Raw genomic sequence first — 23,902 nt, forward strand, 5'->3', positions numbered from 1 at the left:
TAAGAATACTGTGAGAATACAGGATGATAAGCTGAGAAGTGGTGTTGTGGGTTTTGTAGAAGATTTTGCAATGTTTGGGCTTTTTTAGTATGGCTGAGTAAGCGTGCTCCGGAAAGTGACTAATAGCATTGACTTGAATCAGTTATGCTACGCACAGGTGCTGTTCGAGCCTCTCCACAGATCACCAATAATAATGTGTTTCAGTTTTGAGAGGCAACATGCCTCTTCCAGTCCTAGGCTCCTTTCAAAGAGACTGCTAGTTGTACCAAACTAGTGGCCTCTTCCTTGCCCAAATTGGCAGCCACCCCACAGAGCTTATCACCCAAGATTTTCAGAAGCAACTAGTGATTCTGGGTGCCTCCATTTTTGGGGCCCCAACTTGAGACACCTTAAAGGAGCCTGATTTGCAGAGGGCTGGGGCTCAGCACTATCCGAAAATCAGGTCTCTTTAAAGGCTCTCCGATCAGGCACCCAAAATCGCTAGCTACTTCTGAAAATCTTGGCCACTGTCACTTGGGACCTCATTGAGGCAGTAAAGTTGCATGTCCAGAGGTGACAGAATGGTTTGTTAATGAATGTCAGTTGTTCATCTTTGCTCAGATTTGGCAGCGTTCTATAGTATTGCACAGATGTCTCGCTGGACAGTTGGTGGAGGAGAGGTGTAAATTCCTGCCATTTGTGAGTGTTTGTCATGCTTTGCAACTAACAGCACTGGGTGCATCCTGAGGAGAGTGATTATAATGGGATTAGCAAGAATGAGGGTATAAAACAGTTGGCTATTTAAAGAGTACTCCTCTTTTTTAATTTAAAGGCAGAATTTTATTAGTCTAATCTTGGCTTTGTAGTTAACGTGGTTAGCCTCCATATTGCCTTTTAATGCTTGCTTTGCAAGGTGGTTTGGTTTTTTTAAGGATAAAGACCTCTACAGCATGTAAAGCAGCCAAATGCCTGGATGTAACTGTATCATAGTTCCAGAACCTTGCTGGAAAATGTTTGTGTTATCAGAGGAGTGCATGACCAAGGATTAGTGCCACATTGTCTTGTCCAGGATTTACCAATATGAACCATACCAGCAGGAACAAAAATGATTAGGGGTCTGGAGCGCATGACTTATGAGGAGAGGCTGAGGGAACTGGGATTGTTTAGTCTCCAGAAGAGAAGAATGAGGGGGGATTTGATAGCAGCCTTCAACTACCTGAAGGGGGGTTCCAAAGAGGATGGAACTCGGCTGTTCTCAATGGTGGCAGATGACAGAACAAGGAGCAATGGTCTCAAGTTGCAGTGGGGGAGGTCTAGGTTGGATATTAGGAAACACTATTTCACTAGGAGGGTGGTGAAGCACTGGAATGCGTTACCTAGGGAGGTGGTGGAGTCTCCTTCCTTGGAGGTTTTTAAGGTCAGGCTTGACAAAGCCCTGGCTGGGATGATTTAGTTGGGAATTGGTCCTGCTTTGAGCAGGGGGTTGGACTAGATGACCTCCTGAGGTCCCTTCCAACCCTGATATTCTATGATTCTATGATTCTCTGATTCTCTATGATTCTATGAACTAGGCCTTGTTTTCAGGTCAGAAAAAGAATGTGATGTAGTGAGCATTTAGAGACAACGATCACTATAGGGTTTAGTATAATGTAATAGGCAGCTGAGCCTAAAAGGAATTTGGCATGTAACATCATGTATTGCACCACACCACAGTACAATAAAGTTCAGTTAATCAGAATCAGTGATTAAAACACTTGGCGGCTAACGGCCAAAATCATCATTAGTAGACCCTCAATATACAATTTTAGGAAAGCATTTAGCTTTGGTATTAATAGACCCCACTCCAGAATGTCCACTATAATGTGCTGTTTCTCTCCAAAGCCTTCCAGGGATGTCCAAATTCCACTGCATCCAAAGAGAAGAGGAAACACTCTGTGTGGACAGTGGGGAGAGAAACTGAACCCTACAGCTACGCAAACATTTTCAGCAGAAGCTTTTTTCAGCAAAAAATTTAAGATTTGGTGACCCTGAAACATTTCCAAAATTCATGCGAGTTTCACTGAATTTGGTTTAAAAAAAACAAAACAAATCTAAATGCAAATCAGAAAAAAAAAAATCAGGTTTTGGGAGTTTTTTTATTCGAAACAATATTGTGCTTTAAAAATGTCCTTTTGCTTTTTAATAAAATTAATCAAAAGGTTTTTCAATGGTCAAAACAACATGTTTAGGCCCAAAACAAATTTTGTTTTCAATTTTTTTGAATGATCAGTGAACCAAAAAATCCATTATTCATACAGCTCTAACACAAAGCATTAACAATTTTATACAAGAACTGAATGGAAAAAAGTGCCCTTTTTTTTTTTTTAAAGTCACTAGCTTCTTTGAGTCTTCTCCTTTCTAGATGCCCACTTGCACTGAGCTATTCACCTTCTGTTTGTGAAATGTGCAAAAATACCTGGCCTTCTCTAGTGAGTTGGAACTAAATTTAAGTTTCGCATCGTTGTCTCTAAAGAGAAATCAAGTACGGTAAAAAGCATCAGTGGTCATATTACTGCAAGTAGAGAGATTCATTCTGGAATAGGATACCTCACTTTAGGATTGTCCTTTATTTATATAATTTTTGCCACATCTTGTGAGTTTATTATGAGTCTTGCAATTTTTTTGGTGTATTTTCTGCGAGCCTCAGCTGCTGGAATCATGAGATTGCATGAGAATTTCAGCTTTTATTTAAGTGTCAGATCTTCTTGGCTGTGAAGAAAAGCTTGAAATTATGTTGCCAGGATCAGAATCCACAAGGCAAATAAAAATATCCCTAAATGTATTTGAAAACAGTCTCATGTTCTTTAAGTTAATATCATGGCTTTTGGGTCCTGACTCACAGTTTTTGAACAGTTGGGACTGGTAGTGCTGTTGTTCTATGCTAGAACGGAGGGGCCTCTACTAAGATCTAGGCACTGCATGCACACGTGGGAAGAGTCAGACCCTACCTTGCAGAGTTTCCAGTCAAATAGACAGGACAGACAAAGTGTGGGATGGAAACAGAAATGCCAGGAGGGGAAGTGACTTGCCCAAATCACCCAGCAGGTCAGGGGTAGAGCTGCAAATAGAAGCCAGGTCTCCTGACTCCTGTCCACTGGACTGTGCTGCTCCTCGCCCTGGTGCTGTCTCCTGAGCAGAGCTAGGAGGAATGCAGCACAGGCTCAACCCAGAGAGCAAAGCAGTCTTTGATCTCAGACATATGGGTGCCAGAGCCCTCCGGAGGAAGGTCGGCCTGGCACAGGACTGTTGAGTTTGGTTGGGGACTGTTTCTTTTGATTTACTATGAGGAGGACTGTTGGGCTGTCTGGGACAGGCTTAAGGGGCCTAACGAGACTGTTGCAGAAATCCCAGGCCCAGGGGCAGTGTGGGGAATTGCCTTGATAAACTTCCTGGACTTTTGTACCCTACTCAAGTCTGCCCTGGCGTTTGTCTTGGACCCTGAAAAGCATGGTCACATAGGTATAAAAACATGTGATACCAGACTAGGGTTGCTAACCCTCCAGGATTGTCCTGGAGTCTCCAGGAATTAAAGACTAATCTTTAATTAAAGATTATGTCATGGGATGAAACTTCCAGAATACATCCAACCAAAATTGGCAACCCTATACCAGACAGATCTTTGAGTTGAGGGAAGACCTGCATGAGCTATTTTAAAGGGACCTAAAGATAGAGAGAACAAACCTGGATGTATGGTTTGTGACTGCTATTGGTGTGTTTTATTCTATTTCATCTTTTATTTTGTTGTTAATTGAAAACAAAACACACAGCAAGAATATTTATGTGGTCTGTTCTTGAATCTATCAACTCCCAAGGACTTGTAGATCTTCCCAGACTCAAGTCACTGAGATGGTTATCTCTGCAAAGATTGGAGGGCAATAGAAACTGTTTGATTATACACACAATTTGGCTGGCCCGATCATGACCCCTTCCCAGCCACTTTGGGGCTGTGTGGGACTCCTTCTGGTACTGAAGTTGAGACCAGGGGCAGAGTTTCTGCTTCAGGTGCCAAATCCTGAAAGAAGCCCTGCTGGACCAAATATCAAAAGTTTCTGAATTGTCTCTCTGGGGTTTGAATAGTAGGGGTTTGTATTAGGTGCTGTTCTCTTCTATAGTAGTTGAATGGACTTTCCTTTTTCCTGGAGGAAACTGATTCTGTTTTTTGAAGCTGTTATGTATCTGGCATTTTAAAAATTCTGTATCAGCTGTGGAATTAAGGAAACTCAACAGCTATGAAATTGGCCCTTGTATTGACAGCTTCTATCTTACTGATCTCAGTGATCTGTAGTATAGCCCCATGTGTTTACAATGGATAGAATGTACATTGTTTCCTAAAATGTACTAATATATTGTTATTACTGTTGGTATTTCGGTAATATCTGGAAGTCCTAACTGAACTCGGGGATCTGTACAAATAGAAATCTCCCTGGTAGGCTTAATGTTACTTCTAAAAAATAAGAGGAAAGTCACAAGGCCTGACTTTCATAGACTGGCAACTTCTTTTGCACTTAGTTTTACCCTATCCCTGATATGCAGTTACAGTCAGGGACATACTCATCTACATTGATTATTTGTGCATGCAAATGAGGTCTGGTTAAGACCAGGCTGAAAATTTGGCCCATGGAGTTGCTTTATTTGTGTCGGGTTTAGTTTTTGTTTTTGTACAACAACAAAAAGCTTTTATAAAACATAAGACCAGCAGATATCTAGATATCTATATATAGATATATAACAATTTGCACACTCTCCTGGGGAGTTTGCAACACAAACAGGTAGCACCACTGTTCATAATGCATGGGAACCAGCAAGTGAAACTGACTCGAAACGGAAGTGAAATTGACTAAGTCTGTCTTCCTTGTCCCTGTTTGAGTGAAACACAGAAGATAAACAGTCATTGTGAATAGTGAGAAATAAATGAGGGTTTTTTAAAATCTTTTCTTTTGGTTTAAAAGATCTAGTAACACAGGTGAGGAATTTTTTGTTTTGTTTTTAAGTATATCCTTTTGAACCAGAGTCTCTCTTTTAAAAATATATATCAAGTGTAGGGTAACGTGCCAGCGGCCATCATGTGGAATTGTGTGTGTGGAGTTATTGAAAACTGGCTGTACGCCATGGCAGCTTTACTGTGCATGGCTCAAGGGCTTGGAGCAATTACATAACACTCTGCAGCAAAGAAAATACAGGCCCCAGCACTTGACTGCCTTCAATTTCTGATTTAGTTACTTGGCAAAATCTTAGATTTCTTCTTTCTTCTGCTAAAGGATGAATCATCCAATAAAGAGGAGCTCTGAAACTGCACCAACCAATAGGTGTTAGGTTGTTGGGGCTATAGGGGGAGGGATCGTTCTCTTTTGGGTCAGAGGCAAGAGTATAGGAAAAACATTGTCATGTGATGGCTATAAAAGATAAGTAGGCATATGACCTGTGAATTGTTTACAGAAAGAAACTCGATTTTCCCCTGTCCCCAGTTGATGCATCTGCTTCTCAGTACTTCTTCCCGAAATCATTGTCTCCTGATGAATTATTGATTCAGGGTCCCTTCCATTTTCCTGGAATTGTTTTCTTTAAACAGTGATCTCTCTCTTGAATTTTTTAAACAAGCTGTTAACTGTGAAATCCAAGCAAAGTTGCTGGTTTCGAATTTCAGGGTTAAATTAGACCCAACTCGTTGATAAGAGAGGGGATAAAATTAATTTTTCATTTCCACATGGAGATCATCCTCCTCTTTTTTTAAAAGGAGCAAGCTCCTGATTCAACCTCAAAAGGACTTAAGCATGTGCTTAATGTGAAGAATGAACCAAACTGTTTTGTTGAAGTAGGGCATTAGGGATCTGGTAATTGGCTTTTTCATTTATCCCTGTTGTCTAATTCTTATCAAAAGAAAATGCAATCCAATCCAATTTGGAAATACTTTGCTTTCTAGAAAATTACAAATTTGCTGGCCCCTTTCCTTCCATGAGTGAGATGTGGTTTTTCCATGGAGGTTTGCCTGTAGCCTATTCCAGGTCTCTCTGTTTATTACAAGAGTTCAGGCCCTGGTTTAGCAAAGCACAGACGCATATGCTTAACTTAAAGCATGAGTAGTCCCATTGACGTCAATGATACTGCCTGCAGACTTAGAGTTTAGCATGTGCTTAAGTGCTTTTGCAGGATCAGGGCCTTAATGGAGGAGAATTTTATTCTATCCATTTCAGTCCGTTCCCCCTCCTCTCCCCCGGTAATGAAAAGGGAAAATGAGCACAAGTAAAGGCGGGTGTATCTACAGTAAGGGCCTGACCTGGCACCAAAAAAATTCAAGGGGAGTCTTTTTGTTGACTTCAGTGGGAGTTGAATCAGGCCCAACTCCAGGAGCCCATCACAGGGATATAGATGCCTGATATAGCAGGTTGCCTCGCTTGTCCATATCACATCTGCACCGACACTCTGGTTTTGATGGAACTGTCCACATGTACCAGTGCATTCTGGGGTTTCTGAAGCACCTGCCCTCATAGCGTCGAGTAGCTTTCATGGTGATTTCCAAATGGGAGGCATGGAGTTAGATGTAGCTGACCTGGTGCATCTGCAGCACTTACGGCTTCCAGGCCATGCCAGGGGGAAGCTATTACCATCTGCATCAGAGCCCCGCTGAAGACCTCATGTAAAAAGTCCAAGCCTGGCTCTTGTGGGTGGAGTTGTACAGGGGTTGCAAGTAAAAGATTTTCTTGCAGCCCATTTTTGACTAGCTTAGACCAGGCTGAAAGCTGGGTCAGCAGGTTCCAAGGTGAAATTCAGGGGGCAAGCCTGATGTGTCATCCACCTGCCCCATCCCTGCCAAGTGTCTGCCATGACTAGTCCATTTGAAATGTTCCCTTCTGGCTCCCATGGAGGGAAGCCTCATTTTCCCTTGCAGTGAATGCTGCCATTGTGTTTACCCCTGTAAGGGCAGGGTCATGGGCCATGTCTCAGCAGACTTGTAGCCCACCCGTGGGGAAGAAGGATTGTTCTCTAGTGCCCACATGCTTTTCTGTCTGCGTGCACAGAGCTGGGGCATGGTGGAGGTGAGTAACAGGAGCATTTCCGATCCTGGCTGCCTGCTTTCTGGGTATAGGGGGGAGTGGGGAGTGCCCTTGTGTTTGGCCCTCCGTCCCCCATGTTTTTGTGTGGGACAAACTGGTCTCACTGGTCTTCCCTGAGGGGCTTTTTGCAGAGTGCCAGCTGTCGAGTTCTATCCCCCACCCCTCGGGGAATCGGCAAATACACCCATCCCCTGAAACCTGGAGACTTGTGCCCCCAAATCTCTCTCCCACACTGCGGTTTGGGTCAGGGAAGGAGGGAGGAATGGCAGAGCAGTTCTTGTGGCAGGACTTGGACGCATATTGTACAGCAGGATGACTGAAGCTATGAAGCAAACACATAAATATATGCTTCCCACCAGAGCTTTATATAATCAGAGACAGTGATGTCATTGGTAACTGCAAAGAGCAGGCTCTGAAATTACAGCCCTCAGCAGATTGGCGAACGCTCTCTTAGCGTCTGGAGGGGGTCGCTTAGAATGTGGGCTGACTTGTCAGCAAAGCAGGGGGTGGGGGGTTACCCTGAGGGTTTAGAGCTTGGAGAGGAGGGGGTGAAATACCAATCCAAATGCAATCAGCCTTGAGGGTGAAACTCTCCCTGCCTTTGTGAAAGCCACTTAACGAGGGGGGAAGGAATGGGACTACGTGCGCATGCACACCGCTACCCCTGTATTGCAGCCCCTCTGTGGTTAATACTCCCCCCAGTAGGCTGCAGTAACATATATGCAGGGCTTTGGAGCTTTACTGGATTTGTTCCTTGGCCCCTCCTCCTCCTCCTATCCAGAAATTTCTGCACCGGATAGTTTGGGGCGGTTGCATATCTCCCCACTAACGGGGGGAAGGCGGGGGGGGAAGAGTCCTTTCTGTGCCAGCCCCTCCACAGCTGGGGTGAATTTCACTCTTAATGAGTCTGAGAAAGGCACTGTCCTCTGACTCTGGCATTCCCACTCCAGCAGCACATCCCAGCCCAGGGCTGCAGCCTGACAGGCCAGGCTCTTGATACTTGAGCCCCAGCTATTCCATTATTCGCTTTCTTTGCACGTAACAGTTGCACAAGAGGACCACAATGGGCCAGCTTCGGCCCTGATCTAGTCGGGTGCAGCTCCTCTGAATGCAGCAACAGTAGAGTTTGTTGAATTTAATGGAGTTGGACTGTCTTCTGCCAGGGCTGAATTTGACCCAACATATCGAAAGGGAAAAGCTAAGGCAAGCAGCCCCCCTCTGGGGGCTGTAGCTCTAACCAGCCAGTGTTTCTAGCCTGCCAAGTAAGCGGCAATGTTGCCCTGTGCTTTTTCTGGGCCAAGCAAAGGAGCATGTGGGGCACCAAGTTCCTCAGCCCTCCGTCCTCCCAGCACTCAGCTCCTGCTTCCCAGGAGTCGTGGTTTTTGTGTCTTCAACCAGACAAATCCAAACCACCCGCTGGCTGTCATTGTGTGAGACAAGCCATTGCACCCTGTGGGCCTCCCCGTGTCCCCCAGAATAGACCGGAATGAAGGGGAGAGGGCCAGCTGGTTAAGGAAGAGTAGAAAGCCCCCTCCCTCACATACTCATGCATTCATCCTGGCACAGAGTCAGGGCTTTGGCATGTCTATTACCACGTCTCATGCTCAGAGAGCAGAAACCTCTGTGGTAACCCTGTTTTCTGAAGCATCTTTCCTTCCTAGGGACGGGAGTGACTATGAAGATCCTGCCCCCACTTCTCCACTTTTACCTGTCACTCCTACAACGACTGTACATGTGCTCAGATCTACTTTGAAACTGGCAGTCCCTGAAAGCTGATTCATCTCCATCTTCTAATGCCCTAAGGATTCCCTCTGATTGTAAATTAATTCTCCCTTTATAAAATATAATGCTTCTAGACTTGTTTTTTCCAGTTATTAGCATGATCCAGTAGTCTAAATGGAAAGTCGTGTGGCTTTCTTGTGTGAAGTTTGGGCAGTGCTGGTATTTTCGCTAAGTGCCAGGGAGCCCGAAGCTATGTTAAAACCACCTTACAATAAAGCACCAGATAGATTAAGGGGAAGGAGACGCATAACTTTGTCTAGACTATGGGATTATAACTGCCAAGGTAAAACTCCAGGACTTTTTGATAAGGGACTGTAGATTGGACAGTGACACCTGTAAACTCTGTTTGACGAGGAATTTTAGCTCAGCTGGTCAGTTTCCTGCTTTGATAAAAGTTGGGCTTTCATAGAAGTTGATTTGTGTGTGACATTTAGCCTCCCATCAATGAATCAGAGCGCTTTCACATTTTGTGGCTTAATTAACATCAGTGATCAGCTTGATTTCAGCCCACAGAAGCCAAAAATACTTAACAGGTTACACACCTGCCAACATTTGAAAGCTGAAATGCAAGATATTTGGGGAGAAAAAACAGACACGTCCTTTAAACCCCATTAAAATGTGCTGGGCTAGGAGAGGTGGGCTAGAGTGGGAGACATGGTGAATATTTGGTTGAAAAAGTGGGAACAATTGGCCTGTTGAGCAAGGGCTTGTCTACATGGGGCAGCTGCACAATGTAACTTAAATCAGTTTTTAAGTTGATTTAGGCCTTGTCCACATGCACAAACTGTAGTGCTAGTATATAGTGCAGCCCACTCACGTGATGCAACAATATAGGTATTTAGGTGCTTTACACCAAGATTACTGTTCCCATAGGAAAGAGGGGAATAAACTATGCTGATATTAGCAATTTTTTTACCAGTATAAACGCATCTATACTAGGAGTTGTACTGGTTTAACTTTCAGTTCTACTGCTACAAAACCTGTGTGTCGACCAAGCCAGAGTTAAATTGGAGCCAACCAATGTGTGGCTGCTCTTATGTTGATGTAAGAGTTCAGTTAAACCTGTTCCTAACTGACTCAACTTAAACCAGAAGAAGCCAATTTTAAAAAGACCTATGAACCTTTTGCACCAGTTTGATTCTGTTGCTTTACACATTATCCAAGTGTAACTTTTTTCATGTGGACAGGTCCTCAGACTGCTTTATCCCACATAAGACCTTGTAAAGGTCTCCAAACAGCAGCTGCTTTTATTTGTGTTCCACCTTTCTTGGGCAGAAAGAAATTAAAAAGTTGGCATCTCAGTGTCAATGGCTTTGAGATTTTTTACATTGCTTAATTTTGTGTAATTCTTCCCCCCCCCCCCCCCCCCCGCTAAAAGCCATGGTATATCATGCCAAGGCCTGTTTGAGAGCTCCTGAAATTCATTGGTAATTGAGAAGCCAAACATTAATATCCTCTTCCCAACCATCAGGGGTCTCTGGTACTGAGGCAGTTGCCTGGCACATGTTCTAAGTTTGTGTATCTACACTCTTCACTGGTTCCTAGCACAGTTCTACAGTGTTTTCCTAGGTTCACCCTGGCAATAAAAAAAAAAGGGTGGGGGGGTTAGAACATGAACTTCCCCAGGCATGGTAAGGAACGATGCATAGCACAGAGTTTGTGTGGCAACCTGGACAGTCCCACCTGTGCGTACTAAGCCGTGGTGGGTAAACCATCTAGAATTATCCTTGTTCTGGGACAGTGACCTCAGGTTTCTGTTAGGAATGGAACTGGAGGTGGTAGCAGTTGGTGTTGCCTCAATTTTGATAACTCCACATACAGTCCCCACCAAGATTGGGGCCCATTTGTGCTAGGCTCTGTACAGAGACATAGGGAGAGAGAGGCTGGATATAAACTACAAAGGTTTTCCTGCATAGCTATGTCAGCACACCCTTCCCCCTCTCTCCCCCACTCCCCCTCATGTAGATGCAGCTTATACCAACAAAGGAGTCATTTTGTTGGTATAGTTTGTCATTTGCGGAGGTGGTTTACCTATAATGGCAAAATAACTCCTTTTGCTGCTATAATCTGTATCTCCATGAGGGGCCTTCGTTGGTATAGGTGTACTGGAAAGGCCTTTGACATGTAGACCAGCCCATAGTCCCTGCCCAGAAGAGCTTACAGTCTAAATAGATAAAGATGAGTAAAGGATGGGAGAAAGGAAGTAGTATTATCCCTGTGGGAAACCACAGAGAAACCTGTCTTCACTGCCTTGTTAGCTTAAGGTCTAACTTGAGTGTTGCCCCTAACCTGATTCCCATCCACACACGCACATCTCTCATTGGTGCTTTAACCTCAACCTAGGTGGCCCGTTGGGGGGATGGATTGAAGCTCAGGTGCTGCTGATGTTGGAGCTAGTACTGCAGTGGGGACATGGCTTTTAGGTGCTGCTAATGCAAACACTCTGCAGCTCCAGGGCCGTTTTGTAGTGGGCTCATTCTCAGTTGAACTAGGCTCACTCGAGAGGAGTTAATTCAATTGTAGATAACTCAAGCTAACACTACAGTGAAGACAAGGAGGAATCAACTCCGTCTCCCCTGAGTCCCAGTCCAGTGCCTTAGTTACAAAAAGAACAGGAGTACTTATGGCACCTTAGAGACTAACAAATTTATTTGAGCATAAGCTTTCGTGGGCTACAGCCCACTTCATCGGATGCATAGAATGGAACATATAGTAAGGAGATATATATATACACATACAGAGAACATGAAAAGGTGTTACAAAGCCACCCTTCCTTTCTGGCGCAGTGGTGAAATGCTATGAGAGAGGCCATTCTGAGCATTTCCAGCTGTAACAGGAAGTGACAGTGGTTGACAACTCCTGAGAGGCTGGTATCTTGCAAAATGTCCAGCCCAGTTTTGTGGACTCATAAACAATAGGGGTACGTCTATACTTACCCGCTGGTTCGGCGGCAAGCAATTGATCTTCTGGGATTGATTTATCGCGTCTTGTCTAGACGCGATAAATCGATCCCAGAAGTTCTCGCTGTCGACGCCGGTACTCCTGCTCCGCGAGAGGAGTACGCGGAGTCGACGGGGGAGCCTGCCTGCCGCGTGTGGACCCGCAGTAAGTACCTTTAAGTACGAACTAAGATACTTTGACTTCAGCTACGTTATTCACGTAGCTGAAGTTGCATATCTTAGTTCGAACTGGGGGCTTAGTGTGGACCAGCCCTAGGCTAGTTTGCAGGAGCTTCATGTCAGAATTCAGACTTTTGGATGCCAAACTAAACCAAAGTCCATTTCCCAACCTGTTCATGTCAGGATCCTGGACAAAGGTAAGCAGGACTAGTGGCGGGAGTTCAGAAGCCAGGAGTCAGGGCCAGGCTTGTAGTCAAGAGTTAAGCTGAGGGTCAGGAATCAGGCTGAGTGGTCAGTACCAGGTATCAGGGTCAGTGTTGGCGTTCCAGGGGTCAGTCGGGAGTCCGGATACAATTTGGAGCCGAGGTCAGTACTGGGAGCTCAGAGGCAGAGATGCGGGGCTGTCATGGTAGCTATCTGGGGATCCACATTGTTGCCTGAACACTTCCTGGTACACCCCATAGACTTATGTAGGGGATTGCTACTGTCAGTCAGTTTAGCTCGAGGCGGAACTTCCTGTGGTGGTACAACCTCTGTGGGAAGCTGGAAACAGATGAAGTTACAGACTGGTGGCAGCGTGAGCTGCCTGCAGGCCCAGGTTCAAGCCCCGCCGCTCCTTACATTGCAGGTTTGCCCAGCGTTGGGTCGAAATGTCCTTGTAATGTGATTAGCAGAGCACCTGTTGCTGACCATGCCCAGAGCTGTTTATCTACACGAAATGGCTGTCAATTGAACTTGGTTTTCCCAAGTAGTGAAAGCTCTTAGTCAGCAATAAGGATTAAATGCCAGCGGGTTTCATTGTAGAAAAAGCTGAGGGGGAGGGTGACATTGACATGGTTTGGTTTTTTTATGTTTATGACACTTTTAAAACCAAATCTCTTAATAAATATTTCATTAAAAGCACACATTCCTCAGCCAAAGCCCAAATTTCAGCCCCGAGGCAGTTACTGCGGCTGAATTATAGACCTTTTGTAAGAGGTTTTTATAATGGAAACACTGACAAACCTATAACTATAGTGGTGCTAGTGGGTGCTGCTCTTGTACTGACAGTTCATCAGCTAAACCCCTGACCCTTCTACCCTTAATCATCCTTGCTTGTCAGTGACATAATTGCATGATTACAGACTCCTCTCCCCATCCCTTTCAAACTCCGAACAATAGTGAATTTCAAATACAAAATGTAAATGAACCGTCCAAACTAATTTGTTTTTCTGCATTCAGATGGACTGAGTTTAGATTCCGTCCCTTTGTGTCTGAACAGGGCTGGTAAAGGCTTTCAAGAACCTTTTGCACTGGGATACCTTGAGTATAGACTGATCGTCTGATGTCATTGTGCTATTGATTGGGATTACAAATTCAGACATAAATCATTAATGTAGGGTCTGGAAAAAAAATAACTTTACTGTTTTCCATAAATCTACTGTTAATTCCTGAATACATAATACAGAATGGGAGAAAACCGAACTAGTTTTACTGCAGTATCTGAGTGGGGTTATACTTTGAGATTGCTCTCTGAGCAGTTTCCCATATTTAAAAACACAAACAAAACTACAGTGTTCTGTAATAATGGTCCAAAATAAAATAGTCACAGTAGTTCTGTACTGTTTGGGGTTGTTAGTGTAGAATATAGTGCAAGGGGTGGAAGCAGAAATAGGCAAAGGGTCTCTGCTCCCAGAGAACCTGTATTGACAGCAAGATTCCAAACACCGGGCTAGGAAATATGCAGCCCTGAGTTCCTTGCGGTCAGAATGCCCAAAGAGTGCAGATCTGACCCTTTAATGAGTGTGATGTGTAATTCAGTCACTTTGCGGTAAGGAGTTTGCTGCAGTCCGTTAGGCTTCCTTTTTGCCTGATGTGGCTGGAAAAAGAGGAAGATGGGCAGTGAATGTTACATAGCTCAATATATAAAGTTAGGTTTTTTCCTTAACCAGTAATGTGCTAGTGTGTAAACGCCATTCGACACTTGAAAGTGCCTTGACGTAAAACTCTACACAGTGTAGTAGACTGCAAATAGCTGGCAGCTTGAAGTTATGTGAAACCAAGCAGACTACCGTTGCCTCAGTGCGTCTTTCCTCCCCAAAGTTCATCCAGCCGAGACAGGTTATCAGGTGTGAACACAAGGAAATAAACTGTCTGTCAGAGGTTAGCAATAGGGCTAATGTTGTTGAGTGACTAGTGTTTGCAGTGTAAACATTTAATGGCAGGGCATAAGGTATCTGAGAGAAACAGGGTGATGCGTGGAAAATCGAGCCTGCCTGGGGAGAAAAAGAGTTTGATTTTTGTCCTTTATAAGGCTGCAGCTCCTAATCAATGTCTCTCCCCCTCCAGACGTGCTCACCTACGCCTGTGCTTAGAACGTTTAAAGGTTCTGATACCACTAGGACCAGACTGCACCCGGCACACAACGCTTGGGCTGCTTAACAAAGCCAAAGCACACATCAAGGTAAGAACCGTTTTTCCCAGGCTTCCCAGACGCTTTCCATCTGGGCTGTTTCTAACTGCACCAATCACTCACCCACTGTCCAGAGGTAAATCTGCTCTCACTGAGACTAATACCTCTCAAATGCATTGCTCCTTCGGTTAAATCATTATTACAACATGGGTTGTTCGGAGGGTCCATAATAAACTCTGTTAACTCTGGAAATGATTGATTAGGAGAGCAGGGAACCTGTTCTGTATTGTGATTGGGAGAAGACAGTAGCAGAGCTTGCTCTTTTTTTAAAGTAGAAACACATCTAATGTGATTGAAGGGCTGCAGTTTGATGGAAAATGTAACTTCAGTCACTCCAGTGCATTCCCCCTGCTGGCAAATCTGTATAGGCCTTTAGAGTGAAACAGAGTTGACGTCTTACTGTTTCCATCGTCTTTCATCTGTGGTTCTGCCAGCTTCCCAAAGCCCTTCATAGATTGCTTCTGGCAAAGTAAAGTGTAAAAAGAAAATCCAGTCATGTAGGGATCAGGAATATACCTAAATCCTTTGTTGCAGCTCCGGGTTGGTAAGGGAGGGAGCCTTGCTTAAAGGAAAGTGTTAGCCTGAAATGACTCCCATCTTATGCAACGGGTTGGCCATCCGGAAACAAAGAACATTAGCCTGGTAGATTTCCCAGCTGTGATCAAAGGAGTCTGTAGCAGGTTACATAAATTGCTATTTAAATGGAAAACTGCTTCTGAGAAATACCTACTAAACCAAGCAACAAGAAAGCCAAACATCCCAGGATAAATTTTTGTGTTACGAGTGATCATAACAAATACAGAATCTGTTTGATTAAGGGAATAGAGGCCCCCTGGTGGATGAACTTAGTGATGCAGCTTATTGGTTAATTACATGTTTATAAAGAACAACAATTTTTAAAAAAATCCTGTATTCATTCACCTCCAAAAATCCTCCTTGTACAAATATGTAAGATCTAGCAAAGGTGTAAACCAACAAAGACACAAGTAGACTTAATTTCTACTAGTGACTGAAGGGCAGTCTGGTCCGATACTTGTTTGAGCATAAATCCTTTCAGAACATGGGAAAATCTGAAGCAAAGTATATGGCTGTGCTGTAGAAAATAAGAATTAAAGTCATAATCAAGTGCTATTTTATCATGTCAGAAACTTGAGGAGGCCGAGAGGAGAAGCCAACACCAGCTTGAAAACCTGGAACGAGAACAAAGATTCTTAAAGAGAAGGCTGGAACAACTGCAGGGTCCTCAGGAGATAGAACGAATACGAATGGACAGCATTGGCTCAACCATTTCCTCTGATCGCTCGGATTCAGAGCGAGGTAGGTGTTCTAATGCGTCCAGTTTAATTAAAATAGCTCAAACAGGAATTAATTAGGGAAGTCTTGTGGCCTGTGGTATACAGGAGGTCAGATGAGATGACCACAGTGGGCCCTTCTAACCTTAGAATCTGTGGAGCTACAAAAAGGGATGCATCAGGATAAAGACTGACCTCTCCTGAAAATTTGAGAGAGTGGCGAATGATTCCTTCCTTCCATTGTGCTCTTCCTGTTACTTGCCTCTTCGCTTTGCCATTGAATGGGTCTCTGTATTTGCCAAGCAAAAGATGTGTGCTTTGTCATGTCATTCTGCCTCAGTTGTTAGTCAGTCTTGCTTAAGTTGAGGAAAGGGTCGTGATTGTGGATTCAGGTGATTCTTGTGGCATTTGAACTTGACCGCTGTATTTGAACAGTTGTCTAAAGTCAGAATGCAAAAGCTTTGTTTTAAAAATAATGATCCATGATCCCAAGTCAGTAACCAAACACATGCTTCAAAGTATAAACATGGATTGTGCTCCTCCTCTTTATAATGTAAAAAGAAGGCCTAGAAGGAAGTTTTAGAAATCAGCGTTCCATTTTCTGCTTGTTGCTGCTATTTCTAAGTTAAGGTCTTGTCTTTACCATTTTATTGGACAATTCCTCTGAAGGATTTGCATATGAAGCAAGTGCTTTCTCCTCCCTACACTGAAGGGGCTGGGGGGGGAGGAATTTTGAATCTTTCACAGAGATTTTTTTCCCCTCCCAACTGTGTGTCAAGTGTTAGAGTTTATGGTTTTGTTAAAAACATATTTGTTTTACTCAGCCACTTGCTATGTGGGGAGCATAGCCACGGCTCCTGCCCCAGCCATGGCTACCGCACCTCTGTGATTTCTTCAGCTTCAGCTGAAGCCAGGGCTGGAAGCTGCGGGCAGCTGAAGCTGAAGAAATCCCGGCGGTCCGGTAAAGTCACAGAATCCGTGACTGCCATGACTTCCGTTCCTAAATCATAGCCTTAATCATAAAGAACCAACAAAGAGATTGCCCATCTAATTATTAGTGATCTGTGAGCTTCACTGTTTTACCAATATTTTTCATTTATTTTTTAGTGTCGTTTTTAAGGTCTGTGGGTAACATTTTCAAAAGCATTTCAGTGACTTGAGAGCCTCAGTCTTACTGACTTTGATGGCCCAAAGTCACCGAAGTGCTGTTCAACATGCTACCCTGTGTCCCTATAGAAACACACTACAGTGCCCTATATAGCTCTGTCTCAGCTATCACAACTGTAAGGTGTCCCCCAGCGTTGCTATTTGTCACTGTAGTCTCCCAAAAGACCCAGATCTGTGTCGCACTAAGCACTGTGCAAACACAGAAAGTGACAGCCCCTGACCTGGAAGAGCTTATCATCATCTTGGTATGTGAGTTGCAGAGGACATTGAAAGCAGTCCATTCTCATGGTGATAAAGTCAATCCAAGCTGGGGGGAATGCCCAGGCCCACAGAACCAGGTGGCAATGATGGCAAAGTAGCTAGACTCCACGCAGGGGGGCTGAACGCTGTGGTGCTGCTTAACACAGGTTCTTCCACTGCCCTGCAGAGCAGAGCCACTGACTAATGATGAATCCAAACTCTGCTGAGTTCTTCATCTTAAGAACATAAGAATGGCCATACTGAATCAGCAATGGTCCATCTCACCCAGTATCCTGTCTTCAGACGGTGTCCAGTACCAGATGCTTCAGAGGGAATGAACAGAACAGGGCAATTTATTGAGTGATCCATCCCGTCATCCAGTTCCAGCTTCTGGCCGTCAGAGGTTTAGGGACACCCAGAACATGGGGTTATGTCCCTGGCCATCTGGCTAATAGCCATTCATGGACCTATCCACCATGAACGTGTCTAATTCTTTTTTGAACCCAGTTCCTAGCTTGGAAGTTTGGGGTTGGCTGGCAGCAAAAAAGTTTAGTAATGCCTTTGAAACACATTGAGACAGCATCCTCCTTGCTGAAACAGGCACTCTGCCCCTCCCCCCTTTTGGAAATCATTGTGAATTGTACTGTGTGGTGCTTATTTTATACATGGAGTGTTGATCGTTTGTCGATTGTAGAGTTCAAAGTGTAGCTGCCTGCGATGACACTAACCTGCGTGTGTGTCGTTTTCTTTGCAGAGGAGATTGAAGTGGATGTTGAAAGCACAGAGTTCTCCCATGGAGAAGTGGACGATATCAGCACAACCAGCATCAGTGACATTGATGATCACAGCAGCTTGCAGAGTATTGGGAGTGACGAGGGTTATTCCAGCGCCAGCGTCAAACTCTCGTTCGCTTCCTAGAACAAAGTGAGACATCAGTGCAGGGCGGATTATTCCACTGGAGTAATCTGAGTTCAGACTGGGTTCTAGATGCAGTATCCTCTTTTAGAAATGACACGTCAACAGCTAGACCCGAACAGACCTATATATATGTACCCCCTTGGGCAATAGGAGGCCTCCATAGGAACCCATGTATGTCCATTGGGTCATGTTGCAAAATCCTGGTTTTCCCCTAGTGTAGTGAGACTGAACCCTGGTCCTTCTGAAGTCAGTGACAAAACTCCATTTGGCTTCAGTGAGACCTGGATTTGGCCCTTACATGATGAATTACTTTGCTTTGATTTTGTTTATTTGAAAGAGGATACTGGAGATTCATCTCTCTCTCTCTCTCTCTCTCTCTCTCTCTCTCTCTCTCTCTCTCTCTCTCTCAATTTGTCATGAGATCTGAGAAATGTCCAGTTTTTCTCAGACTGCATTCAGATAGAACAACTCGGTTTAGACCCTTCTGGAACTTTCCTGGTCCTGAAATGACTCTGTCCTAATATTTGATCACCATCAGGCATTCTAGTAACATAGCAGGAAGTCACAGCAGCTTGGCCATGAAGACGTATCACACAACCTATGAATAATAATAGGTGTTCAGTTCATGCCCAGAGAGAGAGGCAACAGTGAAGATTGTTCAGGAGAAATCACCATTCAGCTCAACGTTCTATTGGACATCATTTAAAGCAAGTACCTCTATCACACTGCTAGCACTAGGGTACTAAACTGTAATCCACCAGCACGTGGCGGGCTGCATTGTGGAGTCCAACAGCAGTGCTCCCCTGGAGAGAGAGCGAGACAGACAGACACACACACACACACTCTTGAGGACAGAAAGAAACCAGCGTGTGGAAAGTCATGCCCAGATACTGAGCCACTATGACCTTTTTTATTTAAAGATCTTTTGATAAACGTTTGTAAATGTGTTGGGAGTCTCCAAATGTGACATGTCTTTTTAGAGCTTGTCCATATGAAATCTTCGATGTCTTTTATAATGGATTAACGCCACTGAAAAGGTATCTGGTTTGATGCAGCACTTGACCTGATGAAACACACGAATGCTCTTTGCCGTGCACAAAACAAACACGGTCTGTGCTGGCTTGGAAAGGTCAGGGTTGCTGGGTTTTTTGGTTTCCCTTTTTTTTTTTTAGTCATTCCCCTTGCAAACTTTGAAGGCACCTGATCCCCTACAGTAGTCACAATTCAATAGTTAACATAGTTAAGCTCAGCACTTGTCTCATCTTAATGTAACATTTGCCCTGCGCACATCCCAGTGCGTATCCGCTATCTCACCTGTGCAGGTGCTGTTGCTATTGAGAGCTATTGTATCGAATATTTTATAATTTTCTTGGAGGTGAGATTTCTAACCTGCACTTTGAGGGCTTTGCTTTCTTGTTTTGTCTTTTTTGTTTTTCAAGTTAAAAACCTTCTTACAGAGACCTCACCAATGGCATTGTTTGAAATTTTGTATACCTTTAAGTAATTTAACTACCCCCGCATTACTAAGGAAAAAAATAAAAGGAAAAAATGCTTTATAAAATTCGTAACTTATTGCTGATTTGAATGGGTTGTTAATTTCAGTCCTGTTGATTTTATTTTATTGTTTTTAGGTAGGGCTGGGCCAAAAAAAAAAAAGAAGACAACCTTATTTAGCAGTGGAATTGTGTTTATATGTTAGAATATGGTCCCACATTAAAGTAGCACTTTAACACCATTAAACATTTCTGAATCTGAAATGAATTGTGTTCCTCAGTCTTGGTTGCTCATATGACTTTAGCATACACATGTTCTTTCTTGTGCCTGGAGGGGAAAAAAGTGTATTCCCCTTTAATCCCATGATAAGAAGATCCTGAATCATTCTAATGTAGATTTTTGTCTAATTTCTGTAAATTGCATGTGTTTGAACATTCCTATGTTACCAAATCCCCCCTGTGATATGATGTCATACAGTATGAGACACACAATCCCTTCTTCATGGAGTGGAGGAATAATCTTTCCATGCTTTGATGGCTGTCCTCAGCAGCGATACAAACCGGCCAGTTAATGGAGTTATTCCTTTAGCTGAATTGGTTGGAGCTTCTTTGTTTTATTTTCAGGCTGCATATCATGGAATTGATCCTCGATAACAATTCTAGAACCTGTATGTAGGCAGCTATGGATTGTTACATGTATTTATCAGCTTAAGTCAATGGGGCTACTCACATTAGTAAGAAGAAATCAAGTGAGTAAAGATTGAAGGATCACGTGTGAACTGATAATCATTGACTGAGCCCCCACAACTACCAATTTTTGCCCATACTAGAATGATCAACAGCTGGAATTTATATCTGACACTGTTCAAATGAGCTCTGATAGCCACCATTTTGTGGCAGTCTCACTGCAGCAATGAAATGGTGGAAAAGAACAGAGGCTGATCTTCGGTTACTGTCGATGGAATCTTGTGGTGTTCAGCTTCTCTAGAGATGAGTCCCACCATTCACGATCACTAGGGAACTCCAGCCATCCTGGACAACCTCACCTTCTGGTTCTTCCTCTTTGGCTGTGTATTTTTTGGATCAAAAAGTACACGTGGGCGATGGTAAAAAGGTTGCTTGGCAAAAAAAAAATCAAATTTGAGATATATAAAAGTTAGAGAACTTTAAAAAAAAAAAAAATAGATAAAGGAAGAAAATCAGTGTTGGGCAATCCTGGAAGAGCAGGGCTATCCCAGAGTGTGTTTTTGGAACCAATTTTTCTGAAAGGCTTTCCAGTAAAGCCACCCATTTGTATGCCCTTTGGGAGCACTTTGATATTGGCTGTCATCTTCAGGAGTGCAGTCAAGGGTCTTGAAATGTCTGGAAATTTCAATTCCAAATACTGCAGCTGGAAGGGAGGGAAATGTAATCCACTTGGTAGCTTCCATCAACGCTGTCTTAAGTGACCCACCCAATGGATCGGCAAGTATCAGTGTCCTAGTAGCGAGAGCCTTTAAAGGACAAACACAATTATCCTACAAACCTTTATAGTAGTAGTTAATGACAAAAGTTGTCTGCTTATTGGTGATTGGGTCCTTTGTAGGGATTTCATTGTATCCGTTTCTTTCACACCTGTGGACATTAGTAGAAGATCTGCTATGTGAGAGAAATGTTTCCACAGCTGCTTTGTGATGTTGGTTCAATCCCTTTTTCATTGCTTTAATACTATATTGTTAGTACTAGCTTTTCTTTATAGGTTCTTCTAAAAACTAAACTAACGTTAGTTCTTTTGTTTTGTTGTTGTTCTAGCCTTTGGCATCGGAATGTCCAAGACAGCAAATTGGCCCAGAGAAGCCACCATAAATGATCAGATCATCATAGCTAATTGGCCTATACTATGTAAATCAGATTAGGTGACGGTCCCTTCTGGTTATAAAACATAAAAATCAAATTAATCGTCCCCTTTGTGATAAGCCAGAATAGTCCAATGTTTTGGATCTGCTTAAAGATCACCACCAGCCTTAAAAAAAAATCAGTTGCTGTTAACTTCCCTTCTGTCTTTTCAGAGTCAGCATCTTGAGATGTAGATCCAAGGAAGCATGTCTGATCTTGTTTTCCCCAGGAATTGAAATTAGGGGGGTGTTTGAATTTACGGGGGTGGGGGAGAGGTCAGGGATGATGAGGGGTGAGTCCATGAGGGTGAAGCTGGGCTGTATGGCACCATAGTAAAAACTGAAAATTGTTTCATTACCATTTTATTAGATTTAACTCATGTTTTAAAATCATCACACAAATTAAAGTTGGCTACTCAAGCCTTCTATGAAGCACTACATCTACATCCTCCTTGGTTTCTTGTTATAATTTTGTACAACTCTGTTAATGAACTTGTTGAATGCAGTGCGTTCATCTTTGGTGGCTTCTCGAGTGTCTGGTACTTCCAGTCCTTCAATTGATATGCTCATTCGTTCATTCACATGATCAGGCAGAAGGTGACTTCTTTCAGAACACAAAATTCTATTCAATAATGAAAAAGAACGCTCAACTGTAGCTGTTGTGACTGGGAGTAGCAAGAGATGAATTCCTATTTCTTTCATCCCAGGAAACATAGCATAAAGATTGGGTTGAGCCACTAGTGATGATAAAAAAGAAGTTGAAGTCAAATCTTCATTCATTTGTCATATGATATTCCATTCTGTGTTCAAATTCTCTATTCTGTCCTGAGCACATGGCAGCCCCATTGTTGGTAGTGCCTCACTCCATTCAACTGTTGGTGTTTTATAGGACAGGGATCTGTAAAAGCGACGTAGAGGTTGAGTAGAATCTAGAAGTCGCTATTGTAGATTTTTAAGAATCAAGTCGGTGTACTTTTTCAGTTGTCAACAAACACTTCTTGTCCTCTTCACTTAAGGATTCAATATAAATGCCTTCATTAGTCAACTTCTGGACTGAAGTCTTTGCTTCTTCCAGTACTTTTTCAATGGATAGCTCTCTGATCCAAATGTAGCTTTTATTGCTGGACAAAGATCTACTATTGTTGTAGCAGATGCCTGGATGGCATTGTTTAATGACCCAAGTGGTTTCAACAGTAGACTTACAAGAGAGAGAATGGCAATAGTCTTCTCTGAATGTAGTAGCAAAAGTAATCCACCAGCCTCACTGCTTAGATCCATACCATCTTGGTAGATACTTTCCAAAGCCAGTAATAACGGCTGGAGTAATTTTAAGACAACAGCCAAGAATTGCTTATGAGAAAGCCAGAGGATTTTCCCAGGTTGGACTAATTTGAACTTCAGTACCAGTGTATCTTCTATATTTTCCAAGATATTCAGTCTTTTTGGACTTTTGCTGAAAAAAGAATATAATGACATTAAATTTATAGCTTTTTTAAATGTCTTTTGAAGAGTCTGCAGCTTGTACTAGCGCTAGTTGGAATAGATGGCCTCTGCAGTGTGTATAAGAGAGATTAGGGTTAAACTTTTCTCTGAGCAAAGCTTGTACTCCACCATGTCTTCCAGAGAAGTTTGCAGCTCCATCAAATGAACAAGCAGCCCTCTGTTTGGGGTCCAATTGACAAGCATTTAACTCTAAGATGTGGGTTGTCACAGATTGTTCTATAACTTGAACATCTAGAAATGCATCTACTGGCCTACCACTGACATCAAGATAATGTACACAATGCCTTAATATTTGATGCCCATTTGCATCAGTGCATTCATCAGCCATGTATGCAAATTTTTTGAATGTGGTGAGAGAGTTCTTCACTTTTTCAACTGTTGAGTCTTTCACTGTTGCACCACATGCTTCTAGCCAGTCAGTTGAGTTTCTTGCAGAAAGATAGTGAGCATTTGCTGGTCTTGTTTGGAACCAGTGTTCAACTTCAGGATGAACAAGTGACAATGCACTTAACATTGGCCTCCAATTTGTAGTGTGTGGTATCTCTTGCTTAAATAGAAAGTATGATGCCACAGCCATGTTTGTTTGCATGAACTGTGTTGTGTCTCCAGCATTCTTAACAGCCTCATTAACACTCACTGGTGTTGTCCTTGGTCAGTGGAGACTCAGAGTTCAGAGATGCTTTCTCTTGAGTTGACCTCCCAGGTGGGGGCAAGAAGGCACCTTGCTAATTCCTCCAGCTGCTCACTGTTCGCTCTGGCCACTGTTGTTCGTTGTGCCACCGTTCACTCCATCGCTCTGTTACCAATGGCCCTGCGCCGTCACCTTCTGCTGCCACTGTGACCTCTGCGAATTGGTCTCTTGAGGTTCCACCCAGCTCTCAGTGATTTCAGCTGAGCTCTCAGTGGGGGAACCTCACTGTTAGTGCAGACTGGGCCGTCTCTTCCACACAAACACCGTCCCACAGCAGGTCTAAGCACTTAGACCTGATTAT

At 43.4% G+C, this 23,902-nt stretch overlaps 1 protein-coding gene across 4 annotated transcripts in view; it reads left to right on the forward strand.

The window, feature by feature from the left end:
- MXI1 (MAX interactor 1, dimerization protein) overlaps positions 1–20,689 on the forward strand; it is an 86,198-nt gene extending 65,509 nt beyond the window's left edge. For 3 of the 4 annotated variants that reach the window (XM_065407149.1, XM_065407145.1, XM_065407146.1), the window contains 3 exons: positions 14,300–14,414; positions 15,569–15,740; positions 17,877–20,689. In XM_065407149.1, the coding sequence (XP_065263221.1) occupies positions 14,300–14,414; positions 15,569–15,740; positions 17,877–18,040 (451 nt within the window). In that variant the 3' untranslated portion in view covers positions 18,041–20,689. The remainder of the gene's footprint in view (positions 1–14,299; positions 14,415–15,568; positions 15,741–17,876) is intronic. The other variant, XM_065407148.1, reaches the window with a different exon arrangement.
- The last annotated feature ends 3,213 nt before the right edge of the window (positions 20,690–23,902 follow it).

The sequence above is a fragment of the Emys orbicularis genome, chromosome 7 (assembly GCF_028017835.1).
Source record: "Emys orbicularis isolate rEmyOrb1 chromosome 7, rEmyOrb1.hap1, whole genome shotgun sequence".
In the NCBI taxonomy this organism is placed as follows: domain Eukaryota; kingdom Metazoa; phylum Chordata; order Testudines; family Emydidae; genus Emys; species Emys orbicularis.